Source organism: Martes martes (genome assembly GCF_963455335.1).
Source record: "Martes martes genome assembly, chromosome: 2".
Lineage (NCBI taxonomy): Eukaryota > Metazoa > Chordata > Mammalia > Carnivora > Mustelidae > Martes > Martes martes.
The window spans coordinates 96510286-96535372 of record NC_137889.1 but is presented as its reverse complement, the minus strand read 5'-3'; the positions used below and the strand labels follow the sequence as shown (position 1 = coordinate 96535372).

The 25087-nt window shown below is 37.3% G+C and overlaps 1 protein-coding gene across 2 annotated transcripts in view; it reads left to right on the top strand.

The window, feature by feature from the left end:
• Positions 1-25087, top strand: part of UNC5C (unc-5 netrin receptor C) — a gene marked incomplete at both ends in the record, with an annotated part of 346897 nt that overhangs the window by 282310 nt on the left and 39500 nt on the right. Inside the window, 5 exons of one of the 2 annotated variants that reach the window (XM_080797108.1) lie at positions 2440-2607; positions 5253-5417; positions 21302-21358; positions 23378-23569; positions 24272-24616. In XM_080797108.1, the coding sequence (XP_080653234.1) occupies positions 2440-2607; positions 5253-5417; positions 21302-21358; positions 23378-23569; positions 24272-24616 (927 nt within the window). The remainder of the gene's footprint in view (positions 1-2439; positions 2608-5252; positions 5418-21301; positions 21359-23377; positions 23570-24271; positions 24617-25087) is intronic. The other variant, XM_080797109.1, reaches the window with a different exon arrangement.

The following is a 25087-nucleotide window of genomic DNA, read 5'->3' as shown; positions in this document are numbered from 1 at the left end:
GCTGAAGGACTTGATTAACAATTTGAAGGGCAAAAGAGAAACGGAGAGCATCACAGCACGTAGTAATCATAGATAACTAATGAAGACAGACTCTCTGTGTATGCATTATATAGATGTTTAATATATATGCAAATCTCTCTTCCTATGTATAGCATGCTTTCAATATCTATAAATACAAGCTGAACACTGTTGTTAGAAAGAATCAAACACAAGGAACTTGAACATTTTGAGTTCAAAAAATAGCACTGGAGGGGCGCCTGGGTGGCTCAGTGGGTTAAAGCCGCTGCCTTCGGCTCAGGTCATGATCCCAAGGTCCTGGGATCGAGCCCCGTATCGGGCTCTCTGCTCAGCAGGGAGCCTGCTTCCTCCCTTCTCTCTCTGCCTGTCTCTCTGCCTACTTGTGATCTGTCTGTTAAATAAATAAAAAATCTTTAAAAAAAAAAAAAAATAGCACTGGACTAAGGGTCAGGAGACTTGTGCTCTCAGACTAGCTCTCCCTCTAACTGACCCTCAGTGGGTCACTTGTCCAGGGTGCTAGGAGCCTGTGTCTCCTCCTCTGTAGAATGGGAGAATAAGTCTGGGACTTTCATGTTCCTTTTTTTTTTTTTCCTCTAGAAGTTTATGATTATTCATTTCTCATTAAAATCCTACCAGGGGGAAAAAAATCCTACCAGAGCATTGCATGTATACTATAACCCCAAATATTGGCCTGCCAGTATGCTAGTAAGCAATTTACACTGACAATTCCGTGACATCTGGTTTTGTAAAGCTGAGCAGGTTAAGCTGCTTTCTGGAACACTGACTGAAACTCAACCTATCAACCATCTGTTTGTCCTTCTCGTGGCCCCATAAAGGAAGTTGTCGCAGGCTCATAGATGAGGCTCACCAGAAGTCCACAGCAAAACATATACATCTAATGAGTACTTCATTTTTGAGTCTGCTGTGTATATTTATTTTTGTTAGTATCATGTTTAGATTGAAAATGTGTGTCTGTTATAGAAAATTTGGGAAACACAGAAATGGTCAAAGAAGAAAAGGTCCATAACCCTGTCATCTTGTCATTCAGAAACAACTTTCAAAAAGATTGATATGCATACTACTGGTATTTTCTATGGATAGATAAGATTTTAAAATAAGGGGTATAAATATATTTTTTACTTAAAACTTAATGTTGAAATACTCATATATTATTAAATAGACTTCTCTAGAACCATTTTTAATGGATGCCTAGGTGTCAGTCACATGAACAGGCATCTACTTTACCATTTTCCTATTGTTGAACATTACAGTTGTTTACAGTTATTTACCTTTATATAGAAAGTAACTGTGATGAAAAAGCACTCTTGTCTGAGTCTGTATGTACAACACATTTATGATGATTTCCCATTGCATAGGCTTCTAGAAGAGGAGATGCTGGGTATATGATGTACATCTGTATGGTGTACCCAAATGTCCAGCCCCCTTCTTTATGATCAGGAGGTAGACACTCATTCTCATTGTATCGAGTTTTAACTACCAGCAAATAATTTTTTGTTAGCAAATGCTTAATTACAGTAATTGAATCTCAACTCACATATGTAAGTACTAAAATATATCAAAGTATTTTCTAGAGGGAGATCTCCAGAGGTGAATAGTGAACATAGCATTAGAATATAGGTTTTACAGTCATACCTATACTGAACTCTCCATGAAACATCATAAGAAGCCTTTACACACAGCATGGATGTCCATTTCAATTACATAAACTAATTGCCAGTTCAATCAAATAGCTACTCAGTTAGTTTAAAATCTAGCAATATTAAGGCTATTTTTTAACCAGGTTCACTGGGTTATTGAAACTGATTAAAAGTCCTTAAAGGGTTGTAATATTTACATATGCTAAAAAAAAAAAAAACTAATCAGTCATCTGCTATTAAGAAAGAGCTACATGATTTTTTTCAGTTCTCATACTTCAGATCCACCTTCAGCCTTGGCATAAGGATGTAAACATTTATTATTTGAGATAATTTATATTATATTATGTTAATTATATTAATATTATATTATATTATATTATATTAATTATAATAATAATTATATATTTGAGATAAACTGTCAAATTTTTGATAAGCTGTCAAAATTTTTGAAGCTTGAATAGGTAAGGGGAATATATATTTTTAAGAACACTAGCCAAGGAAAATAGAACACAGTTCTATTTGCTTTTCTGAGTAGGTGAGTAAATTTGGGTAATCAATTTTATTTTTCACTATGCTTAGAGTCTTCTGCTCTTTGATAATACTTTGAATGAAATGATGGCCCGGGTCCCTTCTAGCTTTGAATTTTTAAATTTTTTATGGTCACTTAGCAGATGAGTTTTTGTTTATGTGTTCTGTGTGGTTTGTGTGTCTGTGTGTGCATGAACACACATGTAATTCACATTTTGTACTTACCTCCTTCCAGTCAATGGTGGCTGGTCCACCTGGACAGAGTGGTCTGTGTGTAACAGCCGCTGTGGACGAGGATATCAGAAGCGCACAAGGACCTGCACCAACCCAGCACCACTCAATGGTGGCGCCTTCTGTGAGGGGCAGAGTGTGCAGAAAATAGCCTGTACCACCTTATGCCCAGGTAAATAAACCAGTGTTCTCATTCAAAATGCATCTTCCCATTCCAGGAATACAAAAACCTGTATTCTTGACCTGAATGTGTGATAAACATTATTCATATCCATGATACCAGCAAATGCTTACATTGTTGAGAAATCAAATGTTTTTCCCCCAAACTGTACTTAACTTTATTACCCAAACATGCAAAATAGAATAAAACAAGAGATTAAACACTTAGGGACATAATCCCTCTCTATTACTCAACGAAACTGCTGGAGCCAAGATTATAGGTTTTGTAATTCAAGGGATTTGGGCAGCACTGAAAGCCGCACATTTTAGGAATGACAACCCTTGATCTTCAGACAGCCATGGACATTATTGGGATTAAAATTTAGAAAATGTTTTAGACTGAAATATTTGATATTTGGTGTCAGTTTCTGGGCAAGGACAAATAAAATATTTGGAATGAATTAAAAGGAAGGCAAAGCTTTGTGACACATGAGCTAATGGATTTTGAAAATACAATGCAGTCAGCTCTTTATTATCTGTACCTGTTGGTCACCTGTTTTTGTGAGTTATTTGCAGTGGCACCTATGGCGAGATTGCATCCCTCTGCCGCCGAGCATCTTTTTGTCCTGTCTCATACTGTCACCAGCTCTTACCCTAGGCAAATTGAAGGTGGAATTTGCCAAACTCAAGACTAACTAAAATGCTTAATTATATGATATATTAAAAAGTTTAGCTAAAATGACTTTGAAATAATCTATAAATTGTGTGCATTCCATTGAGCTAGCTGTTATGATATCAATTTCATTTTTTATTTATTTGTATTTTGTTTTTCTGTGATTTCATTATTTAGAAACAGTGTCCTTACTTCCCTTTATTTAGTCTATATTTTGTTTTATCCATCCTCTAATAAATAGTTTATCAGAGATAGGTTGTACGAATGAGCTGGAGAGAAAAATATAATCTATATTTTATATTCTCAAGTGTCCATTTTCAAATATCCAAACAGTATCCCATACTGAAGCCTTTGAGAGATTTTATTTGTGAAACAAATTTTGACACTTAGCTAGGTTTAGAATTTCAATATTTTACCTTATACTCTCCTATATTTTATCTAGATGTTGACTTCCACAATTAAAATTGCATTGAGCATTCTGACTTGAAATAAAATGTGTGTGTGTGTGTGTGTGTGTGTGTGTGTGCGCGCGCGCGCGCGCGCACGCACGCGTGCACTTTAGGATGATCTAGGTCAAAACACATGTCTTTTCTCCAAATAGCTGGGAGTTGCTTAAATAGCCAACTCTGGATGATTGAAATATTAATGCTTTCATAATTTTTTCATATGAGTATGTTTATATCTCCATACATGTTATACATAATATATTTACACAATAATTTGAATATGAAATCATACAGATTTCCTAAACTATATAGACCACTAAAATTGATATAATTTCTATGAATATGTAAGTGTAAGATGTTATATATATTAGATGTTCAATAAATGATGTTTGGCATTGTTTTATATTGAATTCTAGGTAATCATAATTATTTATGTATTTCAGGAAAATTTTTAAATTTAACTACTCTTTAATATTTTTATATTATTTATGTAAGAATTTTTTAAGAAGGCATTATAAGTGTGACTTTAGTGAAATTTAGTGTACTTTTTTCAACTTAGAATTTAAGTTGTGTGTTTTTAAGATAGAAATATATCAGCTCAGTATCACTGAGATTACTAACAAGCCAGCAACAAAAATTAGGGAGAAAGTCAATTCTAAATAACTGAATCACAGCAAAAAAATTAGGAATGCATGTAAATATTATTTGTAAAATAAAAATAGAAATATCTATATCATCAAATAATGGAATAAAATTACCAAATCATATATGGAAAATAATAGTTATTTCAACAAAGCACTGAAGAAGGTCTCAACAGAATCAAGCTGCCTGGATAAAAAAATAAAATGAAAAGAGTATTTAAGACAAGGATGGTTGATAGATAGATAATAGATGATGGATGGATGGGTGGATCAGATAGATAGATACATAGATACATAAATGATAGATATGGATGGATGGATGGATGGATAAGTAAATAGATAGATAGAGGTATAATTAGATAAGGATAGGTGGATGCATGGAAGGTTGGATCAGTGAGTAGATAAATAGACTTCTTCCCCATTGTACCAACCTCTTCTCCATATTGCCACACAGGTTTACCTGCACTGCTCACATGACACTATGCATGAAGAAACCTTGGATCCAGAAAGAGGTCCCCTAATTTTCAATGCAAAATCCAAAAGCTTCCCTTTTAAGAGAAAAAAGGGGTGCCATCATGATCTATTTTTATGTACCTCCTGGTCCTCATCAACTCCTGGTGACAACATTGATTTCTGTGCCTTCCTTTAAGAAATTCCTTGCCTTGGTCAGTAAAGACACAGTCACACCCTCAGGAAGAAGATTTCACAGAACCCTGATGATGTGTATCTCCCATGCTCACTTCCCAGCAGCAGACATGAATGCAGTCCTACTTGATGGGGCATTTTCTTCAGTTTTCTGTTTTGTTTTATTTGTACATGAGCCCTACTCCCTTCTCCCCACAAGTAGCTGCTTCTCCATCTGACCTTCTGCTGGTTTTTGTGTGTGTGTGCGTGGCAGTGGATGGCAGGTGGACTTCATGGAGCAAGTGGTCTACTTGTGGGACCGAGTGCACGCACTGGCGCAGGAGGGAGTGCACGGCGCCCGCCCCCAAGAACGGAGGCAAGGACTGTGATGGCCTCGTCTTGCAATCCAAGAACTGCACTGATGGGCTTTGCATGCAGAGTAAGTCAATTTGAGCAAACAAAAGACACATGCGAGGCCTGAGGTTTAACCATTTGGATTTCTTGGAAGTATTAGAAATTAAGAATTCCAAACAACAGGGAAAAAAATGCAGTAATATTCCAGAATACTAGCTCTGTGTCAGAATTGAAAGAACTAATCTCCCAGGAACCAGAATGAATAATAACTGTCCAGTTAATAAACGACATACACACTCTTGAGTTCTCATGAGCAAAGAGTGATTCAGTCATATCCATGGGGAACTGTCACTCTTTCCAGACCAGGGGACCATTCCTTAGTTTTATTTGAATGCATAAAAGGGCACCCCAAACTCCTTGGAGTAGAATCACATGACTTTGATAAAGTAAGCTATTTATTCCTAATTCATGGCCATTACTGAACCAATGTCCATGAATGTAAAATACATTTAAATCCCAGGAAATGGTTCTGCAGATAGAGTTACCAATTTACAGTGAATGCTCAGTGGGAGCATCTCTATAAGTCCTTTAAAATGCTAGGCTTGTGTTAGTGTTTGTTTAAAGGAAATAATGTTAATAAAACAAAAATTTTAAAAATGGGTATAGAAGATTGACTAAGGAATATAATGAGTGAGGAGGCTAAATAGTCCCCTTTTTTCAAGACCTCATTTCTCAGCTTTTCTTAATGAGACTGTAGTTTGATTTCCATACTTGCAAACTCTTACCCCTTTCATTGAGGTGTCCTTGGATATACAAATTTTACCATCTCACATGACCACGAATTAAGGTGGTAAGAATTGTTCTGATATCACACCTATGGAGATGAATGGATCAGACAACAATCTATCTTTGGATCTTAACTAAGAGTTGCCAGATGTTGACATTCATTATAACATATTACGAATTCTTTGCAAAACAGAAGCAACCACATATATTTGTGTAGAAGTATTTGTATTTATCATTTAAGAATAAAGTATTCCACTTTCACCACTTTTATGAAATTCTGTTTACCTTCCACTGCCTATACACACAAGGACCTTGAAAAAGAAACCCTTACTTAAAATACAAATAAGTAATTACATTGCTGACACAGAATGGAAATCCAACAGACTTCTTATTTTTCTGTCCACAGTATGTTGTATTCTTTGAGACCTGGCGGCTGCTGAGTGTAAAGCACAGCTTCTGGTTATGATTTTCAGACTGCTACTGTGTATCTCACCAAGTTTGTATTAGAAATGCAAGAATGAAAGAATACAGCTGTTTTCCTAACCATTAATCCAGAGATACAGGGTTTGTTCCTCTAGGCATGAGTTTGAGTTGAGGATTAAAATAAAAACATAGCACAACCAAGTTATTCTTTATTTTAACATTTCTTATAATTTAATATTCTTCCTTTAGTGGAGAACAAATTGATTCATATGATCAAAAAGTAGCAATATTTAAAGTCTGTCTTTCTCTCTCTCTCTCTCTCTCTCTCCCCCCTTGTTCCTCACCTCTCTTCCTTTCTCTCTCTCTCAATACTGTATTTCAACTTTGGATGATTTAACACCTACCACTTCTATTGTGCATATTTTAAAATTCCCAAAGCAACCTATTTATCAAGAAATACAATCTGGCAAGATGGAACTTTGGGTCTTTAATTGGTTACACAAAATGACATTTTCTAAATTATGGTATTTGTCAAATACAAACATGACATATTCAAATTAAGACTTTCATGACATAGCATCCCCTTGGCATCTAGCTTGTTTCTTATGGCACTAATAGAATTTTTTTTTTTACATACAGATATTTGTCAGTAATGGTGGCATGAAGTGGTTGTATAAATCAGGAAGAGAAACAAGGCTACAAGACAGTGTTTTGTTGTTTCCTTTTGTTTGTTTATTTTTTTATAAAGTCTCTTGTTAGGTTGAAACATTTGAGTGTTTGGATTAAAATCAGTCAGTTAAAAAGCTATTTCCTTTTACAATTCTGATTTGCTGTAGTAACAGCCCTACTAAGTCAATAAACTCTTTCATCTGCCCTCCTATATCTACTCTAGGGCAACAGAAAATTGTAGTCTGTACTATTGATTTCCCCAGTGATAAAAACCACAGAGATAGTGCTGCACTGTGTAATGATAGTATTTTACAGTGGAAGTTATAGTTTCTACTTACCAGTAAGCTGGGTGTTTCTGGCATAGCATTGCACCAAAGTCTTGCAAAGAAATAATACTATTCTTGGTCCTTATTTGGGAAAACAAAAGCTTTCTAATAATGAAAGTACCCAGCTTGCAAGGACAGGGTCTATACTAAGAAATAGAATGGGGTAGAAAAGACAGCCAGAAAGTAGCAATTGACAATTAGGGATTATCATTTAACATTTATTTACTTTAGGAGAATTAGGGTCTTTGAGGCATTAACATCTTTCATCAACATTGCAATGTTTATCTCAAAATAAAACTAGTTACTATTAAACCAAGTGTACAGTAACTCTGAAATTGTATTCCTAGTTGAAATTATATACAGATGATTCTGATATAAATGTAGACATACTTCTAGGTAGGAGAAATTCAGAGTTTATCATAGAGGTCTGTTGAATTCAGAAATCTAGATAATGTAGTGTAGTATATTTTAGAAGCCAGATTGACAGTGAAGAGCAATACAATGTGAAATATGTAGAATAGATTACTGTTAATGCCTATTCAGTAATGTGTTCAAAACAGTCATATTCAGTCACATTCCTTCCTTAACCACCTCAATACAAATAACTTTGACTCAAAATATATAGAAATATTGGGTAAAATATTAAAACTTAAAAGATATGCATATACATATGTATGGAATGTACGTATATGTGTGTGTCTGAGAAAAGGAGAATAAGTCAAGTTTGAAAGAAAGAGAAATCCTCAAATCGTCAAGATAAAACTAGAGAGGTAACTGTGTGACATGAGTGGATACCAGAAAAATCCAGAGGGACATTGGTCATGGATATAGATCCTAGGGATTGGGAGTGAGCTTTTTTGTTTTAGGACAGAGGCAGAGGCCCACAATTTGCACAAGCCTGAGGCCAAGAGTTGAAATCTAGAGCCCTTTGAATAAAGTCAGGTCTCATAAGTGGCTACTCCCACCGTGAAAAACAACTAGAAAATTTTTACCCACCAGCCCAGGGAAGCCACAGGACAATTCATGACAGAGAAAATAAAAACGAAATCTTCACTTAAATAAAACCTATAATAAAACCACAATCCTACATCCAAATCTGCTGTGGAGTCTAAGATACAGTACTAAAGGAATAAAAAACAAAAGATATGTAATTAATGTAACTGGTGAAACTTCTAGGGTACCAGCAGTAGCAAATAACAAGCCATTCTCTTGAGTTCTTTCCACAGCCTGAGTGCATTGGTCTCTGACAAAAATAGCCCACTCCTAGAAATGAGATTACAATACAGAGTTTCACATCCCCCAGGGGAACAGTCTGCTGCCAGAGAGAGTGCACAACACAGTAAGTGAGTTACTTAGCACTCTCACAACATGGGCTTAGAGCAGTCTGAGTGAGACTATAAAGTAAATAAAAGTAAAAAGACAAACTGTGTTTTTAAAAAGCATATAAGCAGAAATGTAAAATACAATATTGTAAAAAGGATAGACACATTTGGGGGAAAATCAAATGGAACGCTTGGAATGGTAAACAATTAAAAGCCAAAACTCAGTGGAAGGTTAAAAATCAAATCAGAGACAATTTTGGATACAGCTGAAGGGAAAGTTAGTCAACTGGAATGCAGATCCCATGAAACTTCTCAGAACACAGGGAAGAAAGATAAAGTAAATAGATTATAGAGAAGGGAGGTTAAAACACAGGTAGAAGAGAATAAGAAATCCAAATTTGCTCGAGAGCAAAATGTAAAATATTTTCAGACACTCCAAAGAAAGAGAGCTTATAATTCACAAACTCTCACTGAGTAAACTACTAAACATATAAAATAAAAATTGATTCTTTAAAAAAAGATAGACCAATGAAAAGGCAAAAAATAAAATGAAAATAAAATGGAGTGAATTTATTGACAATCTTAACACAGCATGTGGGAAAGTGTGATCTGAGTTAAAATTTTCTAATTTCCATATAGTGTTCAGTAAAAACAATAAATAACACTATTTGCATTCAATTCCATTGATGCAAGTTTACCAGTTAAAATATTAAGATTGACTACACACACAAAGGTGGATTTATAAATTCAAAATAAGGTTTTTAAGGACAGGAAAGGAACTACAACCACACACACACACACACACACACACACACACACACACACACAAACCATGGTAAATGAAAACAATAATTAAGATGGTGATAGACCAAGGATCATCATATGTCAGGGGTACTAAGGTAAATGAACTAAATTTACCTGTTAAAGGAGGTGCAAAATTATAGTAAAAAATCCTGTTCTATACTGTTTAGGAGAGACATACTTAAATCCATAATTATAGAGAAAGAATGAAATTTAGGAAGTAGAACTTAACAGTATAGTGCAAACCTTATTTTAAAATAGCTTTGACTATCTAATTAGGCCATTATTAATTCAGTTTCATCTCTCATTATGCCTAAGTAGCACATATCAGACATTGGTTTTGCTCATAGTTTTAATTTAAGTGTTCGTTTCTCTTAGACTCTGTAGTTTCTAGACTATTTAGTTTTCTGAGTAATTAACCAAAAATTTTATAAATTGCTTACCCCCTCTTACTTTTGTTTTTAAAACACTTTAGAAAATGTGTGGTTCCCCAATGCTAAATGAAATTTTTAATCAAAAGTCTTCGAGGGTTTCTTACAAGATAAATGGATGTTTTAAAGGTATAATAATGCTAAATGTTAGCGAATGTGCAAAGTGAAGTCTCTTGTATTTTGCTATCTAGAATACAAATTTTTACAATTATTTGGGGAAGCAATTTGACAATAATGAGTTAAGGGCTTTAAAATTGTTTATACTGTTTGGTCTAGTAATCCTACTTTAATGAATAAATTTTAAGATATTAATCTGAATACCTAAGAAGATATATGCCAAATAAGCTTTACATTCTTTGTAACTTATTGTGAAAAAAAATGTGAAACTTGAAAATCCAGGATTAGAGCAGTGGTTAAGTAATAATATGGCATTTACATACTATGTAAGGTGGAATACCATACAGCCACTAAAATGTTTATGATGGTTTAACATGGAAAAGGAGAATATGGACTTACATATGCATTTAACCAAAACTGTGTCAAAGTAAGCTTAGGAACAAGATGAATGAAACATGCATTTATTTTTGGCCAGTGAGATTGCAAGTAATTTCTTTCTTTTTCAATATTTTTTTTTCTTCACCATGTTCTTTATACTTGGCTTTTCATTATGTTTATACTTATAAGTGACTTTCTAAAAAAGAGATATTGAGGATCAGCTAGAACAACAGTATGATCCTGGAAGCAGGAATCTTGGAATTTGAGAAATAGCCATATCACTGACTTGCCCTAGAAGATTGGTCCAGTTGATTCAAATTAGATTGGATTAAAATTTGATTACCAAAAAAGTATTTGCATTAAAGACCTACATAAACCCTAGCTGAATAAAAACCCTGGGGGGCAAGAGTTACATACAGCCAGTAAATCAAGGATACACATAAAAGGATTTTGAAGACATGGGGGTTTGGAGCTGAGTTATAGTTTTGCATTATTTCCCAGTTGCCTATTATATACATATCACTTTGTCCTTGCAAGCACACTTAAAGTGTTTGATGAATTGGATTCATTATGAGAGGCTGTGTAATTTCATTTGTGAAACAAGGTCATGGTCTTTAAGCAATTTCAGGAGCTCCACTAAATTTTTAGACCATCCATGCACATTGGTTAATACTGAAGTATAATATGTGTCATGTATATGTTACACTGGATGGATGGTCGTTGGCCTGAAAAAGTAGTCCCTACACTGGAGATCCTTCATTCAAATTAAGAACTTCAAAAAATTTTGTTATTTCACAGGAATGCATTATTAAAGACATCAGAGTCAATTACTGTCCAAGAAGGAAATTGGACCTTTTTGGTTTATAGGCACATTGTTAATTTTAAAAAATAAATAAAAATAAAAAATTTTAAAAAATGGATACCTTAGGTATGTTAAATGGTATGGGTTGCATCCAACAAGAAAGGGTAGATAACTTGGCACATTTTTCACTATTGAAAATAACTAGACACACAAGCCTAATATGAGAAACTTAACAGATTTCCCTGTTTTTACTTAACAATGCACAGAATAGTGTATCTTGTTGAGAAGGCAGTATTGGAAGGTCCATTATACTGTCTGCCCATTTAGGTTTCTTTATATCATTTCTAAAATTATATAAAAGCAGCCCCTGGTTCTACAATACAGTTTTGAAATTGGATTTCCATAAAATGGTTCCAGGCACAGAGAGAGAGAAAAGGGCGGGGGCTAGAGGGAGAGGGAGGAGAGAGAGTGAGAGAACACTGGACACAGAGAGAAACAGATACAAAGAAGAAGAAAGCACTTGAAAATTCCCCAAAATGCTAAGCCAGTAACCATGTTTACCTTTTATGTTGAAATACAATGCTATTACCAAGACCTAATAACTTTTAACTTTTATAATCTCTATAATGAATTTCTGGTATGATCTCCTTTGTCGTGGTTGGCATATAATGGTTTAATCTGTACTTCTCTCTTCCTTTAGAAAACAGCAATCCAAAACTACATATGCAGCTTTATCCAGAAGTGGTGTTTCATATGCATTTATGAATTTACTCAGATTATTACATGACAGCAGCTATTCCTCTAGACTTTAGTTTTTAATCCCATTCGAAAATTAGAGTCCCACGTAGGGATATGTCACAGTTCAGATCGGAATTTAGAATTACTTCTTGCTGAAGAGGGTTTATGCCACAGTAGACAAATTAAAAATAACAATTTACAAATAAGAACTGCCTGGAATCGTGTCTGCATCAGTGAACTTCCTGACTTTGGGAAATTAAAATGTTACGCAGCCCGCAACTTTAGCACTTTCTACTCATTAAAAAATTTGCATGTCACATAGCGCTTCCATTAATTCTCACATACAGAGGAAGTAGCAGAACTCTGTGCAAATTGTGGTGTGGACACACTGCATACCAGGAACCCTGGAATCGTAGGTGCCTTTAATGTGGCGAAATCATTTACCTCACAAATAGTCTCTTCTTGACTTGAGAATGATGTGTTTATAACTGTCTGGTGGGCATTTGAGAAGGTGCTAGTCAGTTTCCAGCGAGATTCTTGTCAACACAGCAATTTGATAGGAAAGCGTAATTGTGAGTGTCAGACAGCGAGTGCTTTTATCTACAGTTTGGAAGAAACTGATGTCATAGCTGTGTTTGTATCATCCTTGATATGCGTGGTGTCCCAGCTGGCAAATAAATATTCTGGTCGAGGACTGTGCTCGGCCGCCTCCGGTATAGTAAGTGCGGTTTGCTTTAGCGTCTTTCCCTTCTGGTAAAATATTTTCCTGTTTTTGAAAGCAGGGATGTGGTTAGAAAGTTGAGCCCACAGAAACCTGCTGAACACCTATGGGGCCCCAAGCAGATCCGTGTGAGAGGACGAGGGCAAGGTCTTCAGCTTCTAGGATGGAAAAGGAAGCTCCAAGGGAATCCAGAAGGGTACCAGCTTTTACAACCACAGCAGAGCCTAGACTCCTCCAAGGTCACGTCCGTGCCCTGCCGGGGCTTTTGCTTAAGTATTCCTTTTTCCTAAAACTCCAGTAGCTAGGATGATGGTATCCAAATCAGCCTCTGCGTCAACACTTCCTCATTTTACTCTTTCGGTCAGGTGTCTTCACCACGGTGAATTACAGCACCCTCACCTTTGAATTTGATGGTTATTATTCAGGAGCACTGATGAGGATAGAGGCTATTGCATCAGAAACACTTAGGCAGCCAATCTGCAGGTTTGATTTGACTCAACCTTTGGGTGAAATTTCAGATGTTCCTTCTTCATCCATGGTGAGTCACAAGAGAAGACTTTTACATCCTGGGATGTTAATTCCCTGCTGTTCATTTGCAGAGGGCCGTGGTTGTTCCTGTAGGAACAGTGACCTGGATGAATTTTGTGAGGCATGGCCTGCTGTCCTGTGAGGCAGGGGGTGGGGATTACCTTGGCAATTTAGATAACTGACATCAGTGATAAGCAAATGTTCTTTTCAATTCTTGTTGTCATGTCCTTGGATTTATGTATTCATTTATTTGGAGTTCCTTAAGCCCCTGTCAATAAATAAACCCTCAGAAGAGTGGTAAATTATAATAAATGACCATGAGTGTCTTTGACAGACCTGACCTTTGACATCATTAGTGCAGTCCTGATGGGCTTGCTAGATAAGAACCAACCTAAAAGGAAAAAAACAAAATCTGGACATGTTTATTTTGAATGGCCCTTGAGATTTTTAATAAGAGCCTTTGCGTGGGAAGAAATGTGAGAAAAATCTCACATTTTGGCTGTATGTAAAATCACTGACAAAAAGAAAGATCAAGCAGCCAGGTTAAGGAGAGGGGAAAATCCATGGGGATAGAGAGTTTTCTAATGCTAGGCTCATAAAAATAAGGATAGATCTTATGAAGTGGTTTGGTAAACTTCAGATATATAAATGTGCTTAAACTTGATGATTTAAAAGCATGCACTTTTATAGAACACACTTAATGTTCTTTTAAATTGCGATTGAGTTATATCCTTTTTATAACTTACATCCTAGTCCCCAAGTAAGATACAAATTAATTCTCTATTTTATTTAATCCTCACAGTATCATAATATCTATTTATAGGCATTAAGGTCATGGAAGCATATTTGAATATTTGAAATATTTTGGGTAAAACTTGAGGGCAAGCAGGAACCCCTTATAAAACCCCACTCACCTCCATTTTGACTAGAGATTTGATAGCAAATCTAAAGAAAGAGTTTTAATTCCCAGATATGTACATCTAGACTTTCCTTATAGGTGTTCCTTAAATCTGCCTCAGGGGCTCTCAAACTTTGGAGGGCATAAAAATTATTAAATTAAAAAAAATTACTGTGTCATTGTGTTTTAACTTAAAAGAATTTCAAAATTAACTTTTAATTTTATTCACGTTCCATCTAATTACCAACTTTAAGCCCTGGCATAAGTTGCTTCTGACTCCAATCTACTGTGATCCGCTGACCAACCTAAAGCAAAATGATTTGTGTCAATATAATTAAAGTTAAAATATACAAAAAAATAACCCGATAAGTAGAACTTTTGCTAATCCTCCACTAAGAACTCTATTTTGCAAAGAAAGAAACTGAGGCACAGAATTGAAACTTGTGGGCTCACAAGTTAGCACGAGAGCCAACAAAAGAACCCAAATCTGGCTCGTGGTGTAGGAAGCCTTTTTTCATGCAGGCTCTTGGATGCTGGAAGCAAGTGGTTGTCAGCTTTTATTGCTCTGAAATATGATTTTCTTCCAATGTGTAGTGTCCCTGCAATTATTGGTGTTTATTTCTTTTTTTTCCTGTTGGCATCTTTTTTGAAAGGAATGATGTTTCTCCTTTAAATATTTATTTATTGTAACATTTTGTGCCATATACAACACGATTATCATACATTTATAGCTACATCATTCCAGCATGGCTTTCCAGTTACTTCAGAGTAGAAACTCCCAACTTCAGTATCCCTCTTTGTCCCACACTTGAAACAAAAGATGCTGTTTGGAAGTTGTTTCATTTAAGCAGGAAAATCTCTTATTTTAGCTTTCTCATGAATATCAATGATAACGTTTCTAATGAAGAGGTGTTTTATGGTTGAAATAATTAGCATTACCTTATTCAATAACTGAATTGCAAATTAAGCCATGAACATATCAGGCCCTTTTCTATTATAGCTTTGTCTCTCCTCATTTAAATATGCTAATTAATGCCTGCACAGTATCTACATGTATTGTTGAGGCTGTAGCCGAAGAACTGGGATCTGACCTCTGCATTCCTGGTTCACCAGCTTTGTGACATTAGGCAGGTCCCTTCACAACTCTGTGCTCTGGATCTTTAGTCTGCAGACAGACAGAAAGGGGTTAGAATAAGAAATTCTAGTCAATGATCTGTTTTAACTCCTGGGAGTTTGTGAGTTAGGAAGGGCTTAGCCTTGATTTTAAGGAATATAAACCCGTCTGGTGATGCAAAGAGCTTCGGGCATCTATCACATCAGCATATTTGCTTGATAATTTTTTCTATTAAAATATTACTTAAGGCATAAAAGCAGTCTGTATTCTTTTAAAAAGCTAGTCATAAGTTCATGATCATTTTGGCTATTGTCCATTATCTGTATCGCACAAAAAGAAAATTTTTTAAAAGACTAGAAAAATCAAAGCCGTTGCTGTGTATTGGAGAAATGAAGATTTATGTATAGTTTCTGGCTTTGTTTCTGAGAGTTCTCAAATATAAACTTGCCAAATAGACTCTGTTGAGGCATATTATTGCACAATTATGAGCCATGTGCTTGAGGATAACTCAATGTTACTTACTATGGTATAAAACCAAGGAAAGTTTGCTTTCTCTTTTAGGATACATGGGCATGGGTTCTCCTCTTTTATAATAGTGGAACATCAGGTGAAAAATAGGGGCAACCCGTCCTCCAGTCTCAAGGATGACCTTGTGAAATTAGAAAAATGCACTCCTTCCCCTAGTCACTTTACCACCATCAGCTGGAACATTGTTAGATTAACAATCCACATAGACAGTCCACACAACTCTGAATGGGACCACTCAGAGTTGGACAATGCGATCTTAATTGATGGGAGGGTGAAAACCAAGTTTTAAATCACAACATTTTTGGTTACTTTAAAATATCACTTCTCACCTTTGGGACTCAGTTTCCTCACCTGAAAAAGACTGGACTAGACAACCTCTTCAGATGCTGTTTTGAGCAATTGTGTGGTGTTTTCTAGCACAAGGAGCATTTCTGACTAACTCTTTAAGACATCCTCCTCGTGCTTCAGTTTTCAAACTACTTAGGTCTTCACTTCAAGTGGCTCTCCACAGTCAAACATCCTCTAGTCCCTTTTCTCTCAGATCAGGAAAATCTTTCCATTGAAAAATATATGTTCTTTAGAATTACTTTACATTTTCTTTTAAAAATTCCTAAAGGAGGTCGTGGGGCATGAGCATTTCCCATAGCAGAAGCCCCGCTGTGGGGTTGGCCTCCCCTAGCTGCACTTACTGAGATTCCCACAACCAGTGGCACAAGTCTTAGGTCATTCCTGGAGCCCCATGCCTTTACTCCTGGCGATCCGAGAGCCATGGTTTTGGAAGGCGTTACCGATGGAGGTGCGTTTTGTTCCAGACGGGCCTTCCGTGTGCTCGTTCCTCCCATAGCAGGACATTCTGTCTCTTTGGCCCTTGCTTGCTAAGTACCACAAACAACTCCCTCATCATTATGACAACAACAACAACAAACACTTCCCTTGCCCCAATTCCAAACACCCCCTTTAGAAGGGGCACCACCTCTGGTGGAAAACTGTTTTAGCATCAAGTTGCACTCTGGCCCTGGAAACTTGCTCCCGAAGTGTGCTGCTGTATGGTTGCCAGAAGCCACAAAGGCCGTAAACCTCTTTCAAAGGAGAGCGTGAAGGAGTATACAGAGTGCGTTTTAATACAGTATTTAAAATTAAAATACTTAATACAGTATATAAAGATACTGTATTAAAATACAGTATTAAAATAAATACAGTATTTAAAATACATAATTAAAATAAATACAGTATTTAAAATACAGTATTAAAGGTCTGAAAAACGGGGCTCTTTGTCTCCGTCCTAACTAAGGAAGCTGAAATTCAAATTTCCTAAAGTCACTCATTAAATGATGGGCTAAGTTGACTCTACAAAGAAAATCCCTAAAGAACCTAGAGTCTTCGTGTGCTTGCAATGTGCATCATAATGATGTTGATAGAGCTGTCATTTATCGATTGCTTGCCATGGACCAGTCCTTGACACATCTCATTTACGCTTTCCACAATTCTATGGGAGTAAGGACTCGCATTCCCATACTTGGATTAGAACCCTTATATGTAGAAAAGGGAAGCAGTCTGGCCAGGCTCTCCCAGTTAAGGAAGCAGCAGAGCTAGGATTCAAACTGAAGAATGAAAAACTCGGTGTTCCTGCCTTATCCAAGAGCCCTGGTGCCTTTTTTGATGGCTTACTTTCAAGTAGTAAGAAAGTTAACTGAAATCCCTAACTTATGAGCCAGGCTGTTGATTGGGACACGAAAAACAATTATTTTGCACCATGTTCGGCCAGAGATGTTATTTTTCATTATGGCGAGGACTGCTCCCAGCAGGGTCACCTCATTAGCTGAGGAAAATGTCCCCTGTTGTTCCGTGAGAGAAGGATCAGATGGAGAAGCCTAAAAACAAACTCTAAAAAGTGATTCTCTGTTCCCCTCGTTTAGGGGATGGAACAATAATCCCCTTCTTTTCCGATTCCCAGGCTCCTAAGTGATGCTTTAGCTCTGTAGTTGCAGAAGTGTTTTGAAAAGGATGGAAAAAGTTTTATAGAGTTGCCTTCCAAAACTCTTTATCAGTGTTTCCATAACAGAGTAAATTGGGGTGTTGCTCCATTAGTGAGTACACTTAATACTCTGGTCTGTTTTAAATTTGCCCGTGTAGGAAAATAACAGTTTGGGTAGATCAGTCCTCATTGGCTATGAGGAATAACTCATGGGGAGGCTTTCATTTTTTTTTTAATTTCTATTTTATTTTTGAACTGCCTTGATGCAAATGCTTAATCAACTATATTGATAGACCTACTGATAGACATCTCCCAAGCCATGTGTCACAAAAAACATCCATAAAATCTTGTCACTTTGCTCCCTTTGCTCTCCATTATCTACAGAAAAACCAAAGCCCACTTTTCAAAATTACATTCGATCACGGATTTTTATTTCCTTCAAGATAAAATCAAAATGCTTCTTCATGGCCCACCAGGCCCACATGTGGCTTCTCCTCACCCCTCAGAGCCTGCCTCCTCCCTCTTGCTCTCACTTGCACCCCTCCCACCACTCCATTTTTAGGTCAGGACTTTTGCATTTACTGTCCCTCTCTGGACCATCGTTCCCTCCTGAACTCAGCTTGGCTAATTCTTCCTCATTGTTCAAGTTTCAGCTCAAATCCTGTTTTTTTTTTTTTTTTTTTTTTGAAGATTTATTTATTTCTCTGAAAGAGAGAGAGAGAGAGAGGGAAAGGGAGGAGGGGGAGGGGCAGAGTTCCTGCAGAGTGCTCAGCCCCATACACATAGGGCTCTTGATCTCAGGTCTCTGAGATAATGACCTGAGCTGAAATCAAGATGCGGACACTTAACAGACTGAGTCACCCAGGCGCCCTCAAATCCCAGTTCAAAAGAATTTATTCCCGGATTTCCTAAGTTGTCCATCCCTTTGTCTCCAGTCACATTATATTCTTTTTTTTTTTTAAAGATTTTATTTATTTATTTGACAGAGAGAGATCACAAGTAGGCAGAGAGGCAGGCAGAGAGAGAGGAAGGGGAGCAGGCTCCCCACCGAGCAGAGAGCCCAGCGCGGGGCTCGATCCCAGGACCCCAGGACCACAACCCAAGCCGAAGGCAGAGGCTCAACCCACTGAGCCACCCAGGCACCCCACATTACATTCTTTTGTTCTATTGTTCAAAATAAATTTTTTCAACATTTGAATTGATCTCATCTATTATTTTTACTTGTTTATTTTCTGTTAAACTTAAGCAAAAGCAGGGACTTTTCCCATCTCTTGTGAGCCATCCTACCCCATGCCTAGAATAGAACCTAGTATATAATAGGGTTTAAGAGTATTTGTTAGCCGAATGAATGAATGAGTGAATGAATTCCAGATCTGTGCCGAGAATGAAATAGAAGTCTCAGATGAATACCATAAGCCACCAAAATATTTATTGATTTGTGCAGATCGACATAAATATGGAGAAGTTGAGATTAAAATCAAAATTATAACATTCCTTTTTATTATTCCTTGGTCTGCCTGTCAAGAACAGGGATTCTGTTGGGAAAAGGAGGTAGAAGCCAAGGCATGCCCAGAACTGCTTCACATGGAGAAATATCCAGTCGTGTTATGTCTGTCTGGAGGAAGCCTTCTCCTTCTGTAAGACGCAGCTCTCCTGCTTACTCCGCAGGCCCACACTGATTCTTATCAAAATTTTCAAGGTGAACTTCAGATCATCCCCAGATGTCCTCTTTCACACTGGTTTCCAGGCCTCCTAACCTGCAGGAAATGAATCTTTTGACATCCCTCTACTTAACACCTTCCCTACCAGAGTGATGACATCAGTTACCTTGTCTCCTCTGCTGGCAGTGACCTCGTACGGTCTCAAGTCTTTGGGTTTGAAAATAAACCACCTTTCTTCCAGTGCCTGTATATGTCCCAGATGTCCTTTTATTGAGTTCACAGAATACAAATGGAAAAAGGTTATTACCAGGCAGAAGTGTTTAAAAATGAAAATCAAACCTAATACATGGACTCAGACAACTGGAATAAGGAATATAATATTTATAAAACTGAGTAGGAGGTTGCAATCATTGCTCTAAAATAAAGCATTAAAAATTAATTCAGAGCAAACTTGTCTGTGCTACAGCAAACCTCTCTTTCATTAAGGTAGCACTGCATGTTTCCGCAGAATTAGTTCCCCAAAATAGGTAAATAGCTTGTAAGAACTGAGTGTTCTACGAACTACAGAGGATCTACCTGAGACATGATTTAAGAGTTACCTTTAGTATGAGAGCACTATGGACCTTTGATTTTTGAACCAATTAATTGTGATTCTTGCAGTTTCTCTACACTTTTTGCCCTTGAGTATTACCAGGAAAGTTTAATTCATATGCCTCTTATTCATTTTAATTTGATGAATCCAGTGATACTGTATCATCTAATCAATTCGTGTGTTGCAGAATATTAAATATTAGGAAACTTGGGATGCCAGTTTTAAGTTACACTTTGAAATTTTCTATACAGTCTTCATTTTAAAAATTTTGTATTCCGCATTTGTAAATGTTTTCTCCCACTCTTCTTCCTGACATTATTTTTATCATCATCATCATCATCTTTCTTACCTGCCATATATTAAAAAGAAAGAAAAATAAAACTGCTCATGTTATTTCTGCATTTATCGCTGAGATGAAGTTTTTATGTTTCTCAATGTACACTATTCCTCTGATGCCCTAAAATAAATAACCTTATAACCTCTAGGCCCTATTGATTTCTGAATGATTTCAAATAAAAAGCATCCAGTTTCCATTGCACCGACAAACTGCTTAGTCCCAGGGCAAAACCTATTGGATTCCTTTTAAATGGAGGGACAAGAAACAACCAAAAAATCCAAAAAGTGGATTTGAGATGGAGGGAGGAAGGGTGGTCTCTGGTCAGCTCAGTAAATGGGTATTTAACCTTTGACCAACGATGACAGGTCTTCTTTAGTTCTATTAGACCAAGAGCAAGCTGTTATGATTAAATAAAAAAGAAAAAAACTGCTTAGAGCCTTGCTGAATATGTCCTGGGAATTAAAGCATATGGCAGGGATAAGGGAAAAAGATTTTCCTTATGCTAATGACCCTTGATGTCTGAAATAAATTAGATCCATTAGAGTTTATGCTCAATAAAAGAAAGACTTTAAGCACTCCAAAGTTAGTGACTCGAGACCAGTTTTGCTCTGAAATTCAATCTGCCTACTTATTAATTCTTGGTGAGGCTCCAGAACAGACAGGAGATGCGAAATCATAATTCTGTACTGAACCAGAATTTTAAAGGACCACAGGTTTCTTTTCCTTTTCTTTTAATTAAACCATTTTTCATGCTTCTTATTTCGTTTCCCTCATTAATTTGATTTTGTTCCCATTTTTGTTTCATTTTTTGTTCTTTTCAAGGTTTCCTTTATCCTATTTCAACTGAACAGAGAACCCAGAATGAATATGGATTTTCTTGTAAGTTTGATGTTTGGTTTTTATGTTGCTGAATAATCATTTAACGTGATTGCCCCCAGTTCAAGTTTACCTTTCTTTGGATCACAGATGTGCACACAGGAAATAGGCACCTAATATATTCTAACATGAAAAACAAATTAGATTTTCACTGCTGAAGAGAAGAAAGGAGGGTCATTGTAAGCCTCTGCTAGCTTTCACATCTCTCAGTCTGCCAGGCGGTCCCGATAGCTGACAAACCATATCGGGAAATAGGCTGATCTAATAAAGTGCCGGGTTCAGATGCTAAAAAGAAAAGGGTTGAGAAAAGACAGATCTGTTGAGTTAGGAAGCATGCAGGTCGGGGACGTAATTACAGCCTGGTGAAGTAAGACCTTAAGGATTTAGATAGAATATTCTGGCTGGAGTTCAGAATGCTGCGGCAGGCCTCGAATTCTGCCCAGCAGTATAGTGTTGTCCGCACTCGGAAAGCAGGGCTCACACAGTCGGGAGGGTTCGGGCTGTCACCGGGATTCTGAAAAGATCTGTCAATATCGACTTGACTGATGGGAAAGCTGATATTCTGGAAACTTCGGGAAAGATAGTAGTTTAAAAAAAAAAATCTGTCACATGCTGTGCATTTAAACACAAAATGCCAAAAGAGATAAGCAGTTTCCAACAGGGAATTCCTTTATACTGTCCATGTGTCAAAGAAACCATGACCCCAGAGTTTGGGTGAGCCACTGGCAATCTACATGAGGAGTCATTTGCCCGTATCAACTGGGTGGCTGTGAGTCTTAGGACAGAGTCCTGGCTCCTCAACTCTTAGGAGTCCCTGGGACTTACATATCTGAAAATTCCCTCTCCCCAAAATCATGGGTGTATAAAATGGAGCATAAAAATACTGTTCCTGACCCCCTAAAACACCAGTTTAATCACCTCTTTTGCAGTGAATGGAAAAACTTTCGTTAACTTTGCTGAAAATGTTTGTGGGTCCCACTAAACTAAAAGACTTAAAGGTGCCTGTGGAGTTCTGGAAAGGTTTCGTTCTGTTCATTTTGTTTCAATTATCAGCTTCTATCACGTGTGCGGTCTGATCGAAGCGCGTTCTAAAGCGCGTTCTATGCTACCAAGGCAATATGCAACCTTTACAGGAATTTTCCTCTGGCTTTACCCAGAAACAGACCCCCAGCAGACTGCACACTGTGTTGGTCCAATGCTTAATTGCCTTCGGGGGCAGTCTGACCTTTCTGATCGCTGAACCAGGCCTTTATGTTACTCAGTGCACCATCCAGACATATTTGATTCAGTAACGAGTAGCTCAGATGTAACTCTCTGACTAGTGACCATGAGAATCTCATGGTTCTCAGAAGTGATATCGTATTTGTATCAAAAGCCCGGAGTTATCTGCATTGACCTCTGCTTCCTGGATCCTGGTCTTCTGAAAGCACACCTTTCAAATCCATCACGTTTGCTTCTAATGCTTGTTTTGCTTAGTTATGGATACCATTCCCGGCCACCCCTTCCTTGATTTAGGGGAAAGTGAGAAGAGTGTTACGGAAAGTAATTTTATGACTTGGAAGGATACTTAGGAAAATATTCTAGTTCAATAAATACACAGATTCAAAACATGCCGGCTATTTCTAACAGAGTATTTATGTTTATGTTTTTGCAGAACTATCGGTGAATTCAAAGCAGCCTTCCAAACTTTTTCACCTGAAATTAGTAATGAGCTTTGCTTTTTTCCCTGTGGGTTGGGATGGTTTCAGTTCCAGTTTCTTTTTATACCTTCTAATAAATGGTCTGTTATGCTGCCCAATTTAAGATAGATTAGTGGGTGGATAGATGCAGAGTGAGAAAGGAAAAGAAATCAGAGATAATTTTCCACTGAAAGGCCACAGTCGCTTTATATAGCTTTCGAAATAGATTTGAAATTAACCTATAAAAAAAGCAATAAATGTCTGAAAAAATTACAGCAATATGGATGTGTACTGTGGGAAATTTCTCTAAGCAGTTGGTCCAATGTTTCCTTGTCCTCCCCAGCTGCTCCTGACTCAGATGATGTTGCTCTGTATGTCGGCATTGTGATCGCTGTGATAGTCTGCCTGGCCATTTCTGTAGTGGTGGCCCTATTTGTGTATCGCAAGAACCATCGCGACTTTGAGTCTGATATTATTGACTCCTCGGCACTCAATGGAGGCTTTCAGCCCGTGAACATCAAAGCAGCGAGACAAGGTCAGTTGACGCTGCACTTCACACCTGCGACTTACGCGTGTCAGCAGCATCCCTGGGTGGTGTCAGAATCAGTGACATTCAGGTCATGTCGTTCAGCTCAAACGTAAGCTCCATGAAGACATGGATTTGGGTCTGTTTCATTCATTATTCTGTTGAGCTCATTCCTATAACAAACCAGAGGTGGCGAGGTGCACAAATCATTTTTTTTTTCTTAACAGGTTCCTCTGTTATACTTTTAAACTTTCGCTTTAAAAGAGCACACAGATTGGTTGACTGATTTCTTACATCTCCTTTTTTTTTTTCTTTTTTTTTTTTTTTTTGCCTCTTGACAAGACACCTTGCATTGACATGAATATAGTGGTGTACAGATGGATGACCTCAAATCCAGTACAGACAAGGGAAACTATTTACTATGTCACTGAGTTGGGATCACTGTCTTCGAATCCAGTCTGTTGACTTAAGAGCAATGAGTAAATTTGAAAGCAAAATTTAGAATGAACTTGTCTTTTTGTTTGTAGCCAATAATAAACTGGATCACAGTAATCTAATTGCCCTGTTTTCAACAGAACCTTAGAGTCTATCCATCTCTAATATTGACTGAGTTCGTTTGTTTTTGGCTCAGAAGGTCTCAGGAGAGCCTGACTAAATAGAAGTTGCCTGAATGGAGAATGCAAATGGACTTCCTTTCTCTTTCTGACTCAGATCTCCTGGTGGTACCCCCAGACCTCACATCGGCCGCAGCCATGTACAGAGGACCCGTCTATGCTTTGCATGATGTCTCAGACAAAATCCCAATGACTAACTCTCCAATTCTGGATCCACTGCCCAACCTGAAAATCAAAGTCTACAACACCTCAGGTGCAGTCACCCCCCAAGATGACCTCTCTGAGTTCGCATCAAAGCTGTCTCCTCAGATGACCCAGTCCTTGTTGGAGAACGAGGCCCTCAACGTGAAGAATCAGAGTCTAGCGAGGCAGACTGACCCATCCTGTACTGCGTTTGGCACCTTCAACTCTCTGGGGGGTCACCTCGTTGTTCCCAATTCAGGTAATTCCTAGATATTTAAGTTACACAGCTCTTGAAAATGTATTTTTGTACCCAAATCTTTTTCGTTTGTTTGTTCGCACAAGGCATGGAAAGTTAGTTGTAGCCTAATCTAACCCAAATCCACTTTTGATGTAAATCAACAGTACTTCAGACAAAATCAGCCAAACCATTCATCTTTCTCCAACCAACTCTGAAAACACTTCCTCTAGAAATATTATACTCACAACTTTCTGCCAAGGTGTAATTTAGAACTGTCCTCGACCTCCTTTTTAATAGAGCTTCAGAAGGCAACGGCAAGCGAGAAGTGCTCACTGTTGTCATCACACTTTAAAAGGACAAATTAATTAGAAAACATATTAGTTGGGTCGCTTCCAATTTACTGTAGGAAGCAGTACTTCAGAATACTAATCTTTAGATCAGAGGACATCATGGTAGACATCAAATCTTTATCTATTAACTTTTTATGACACA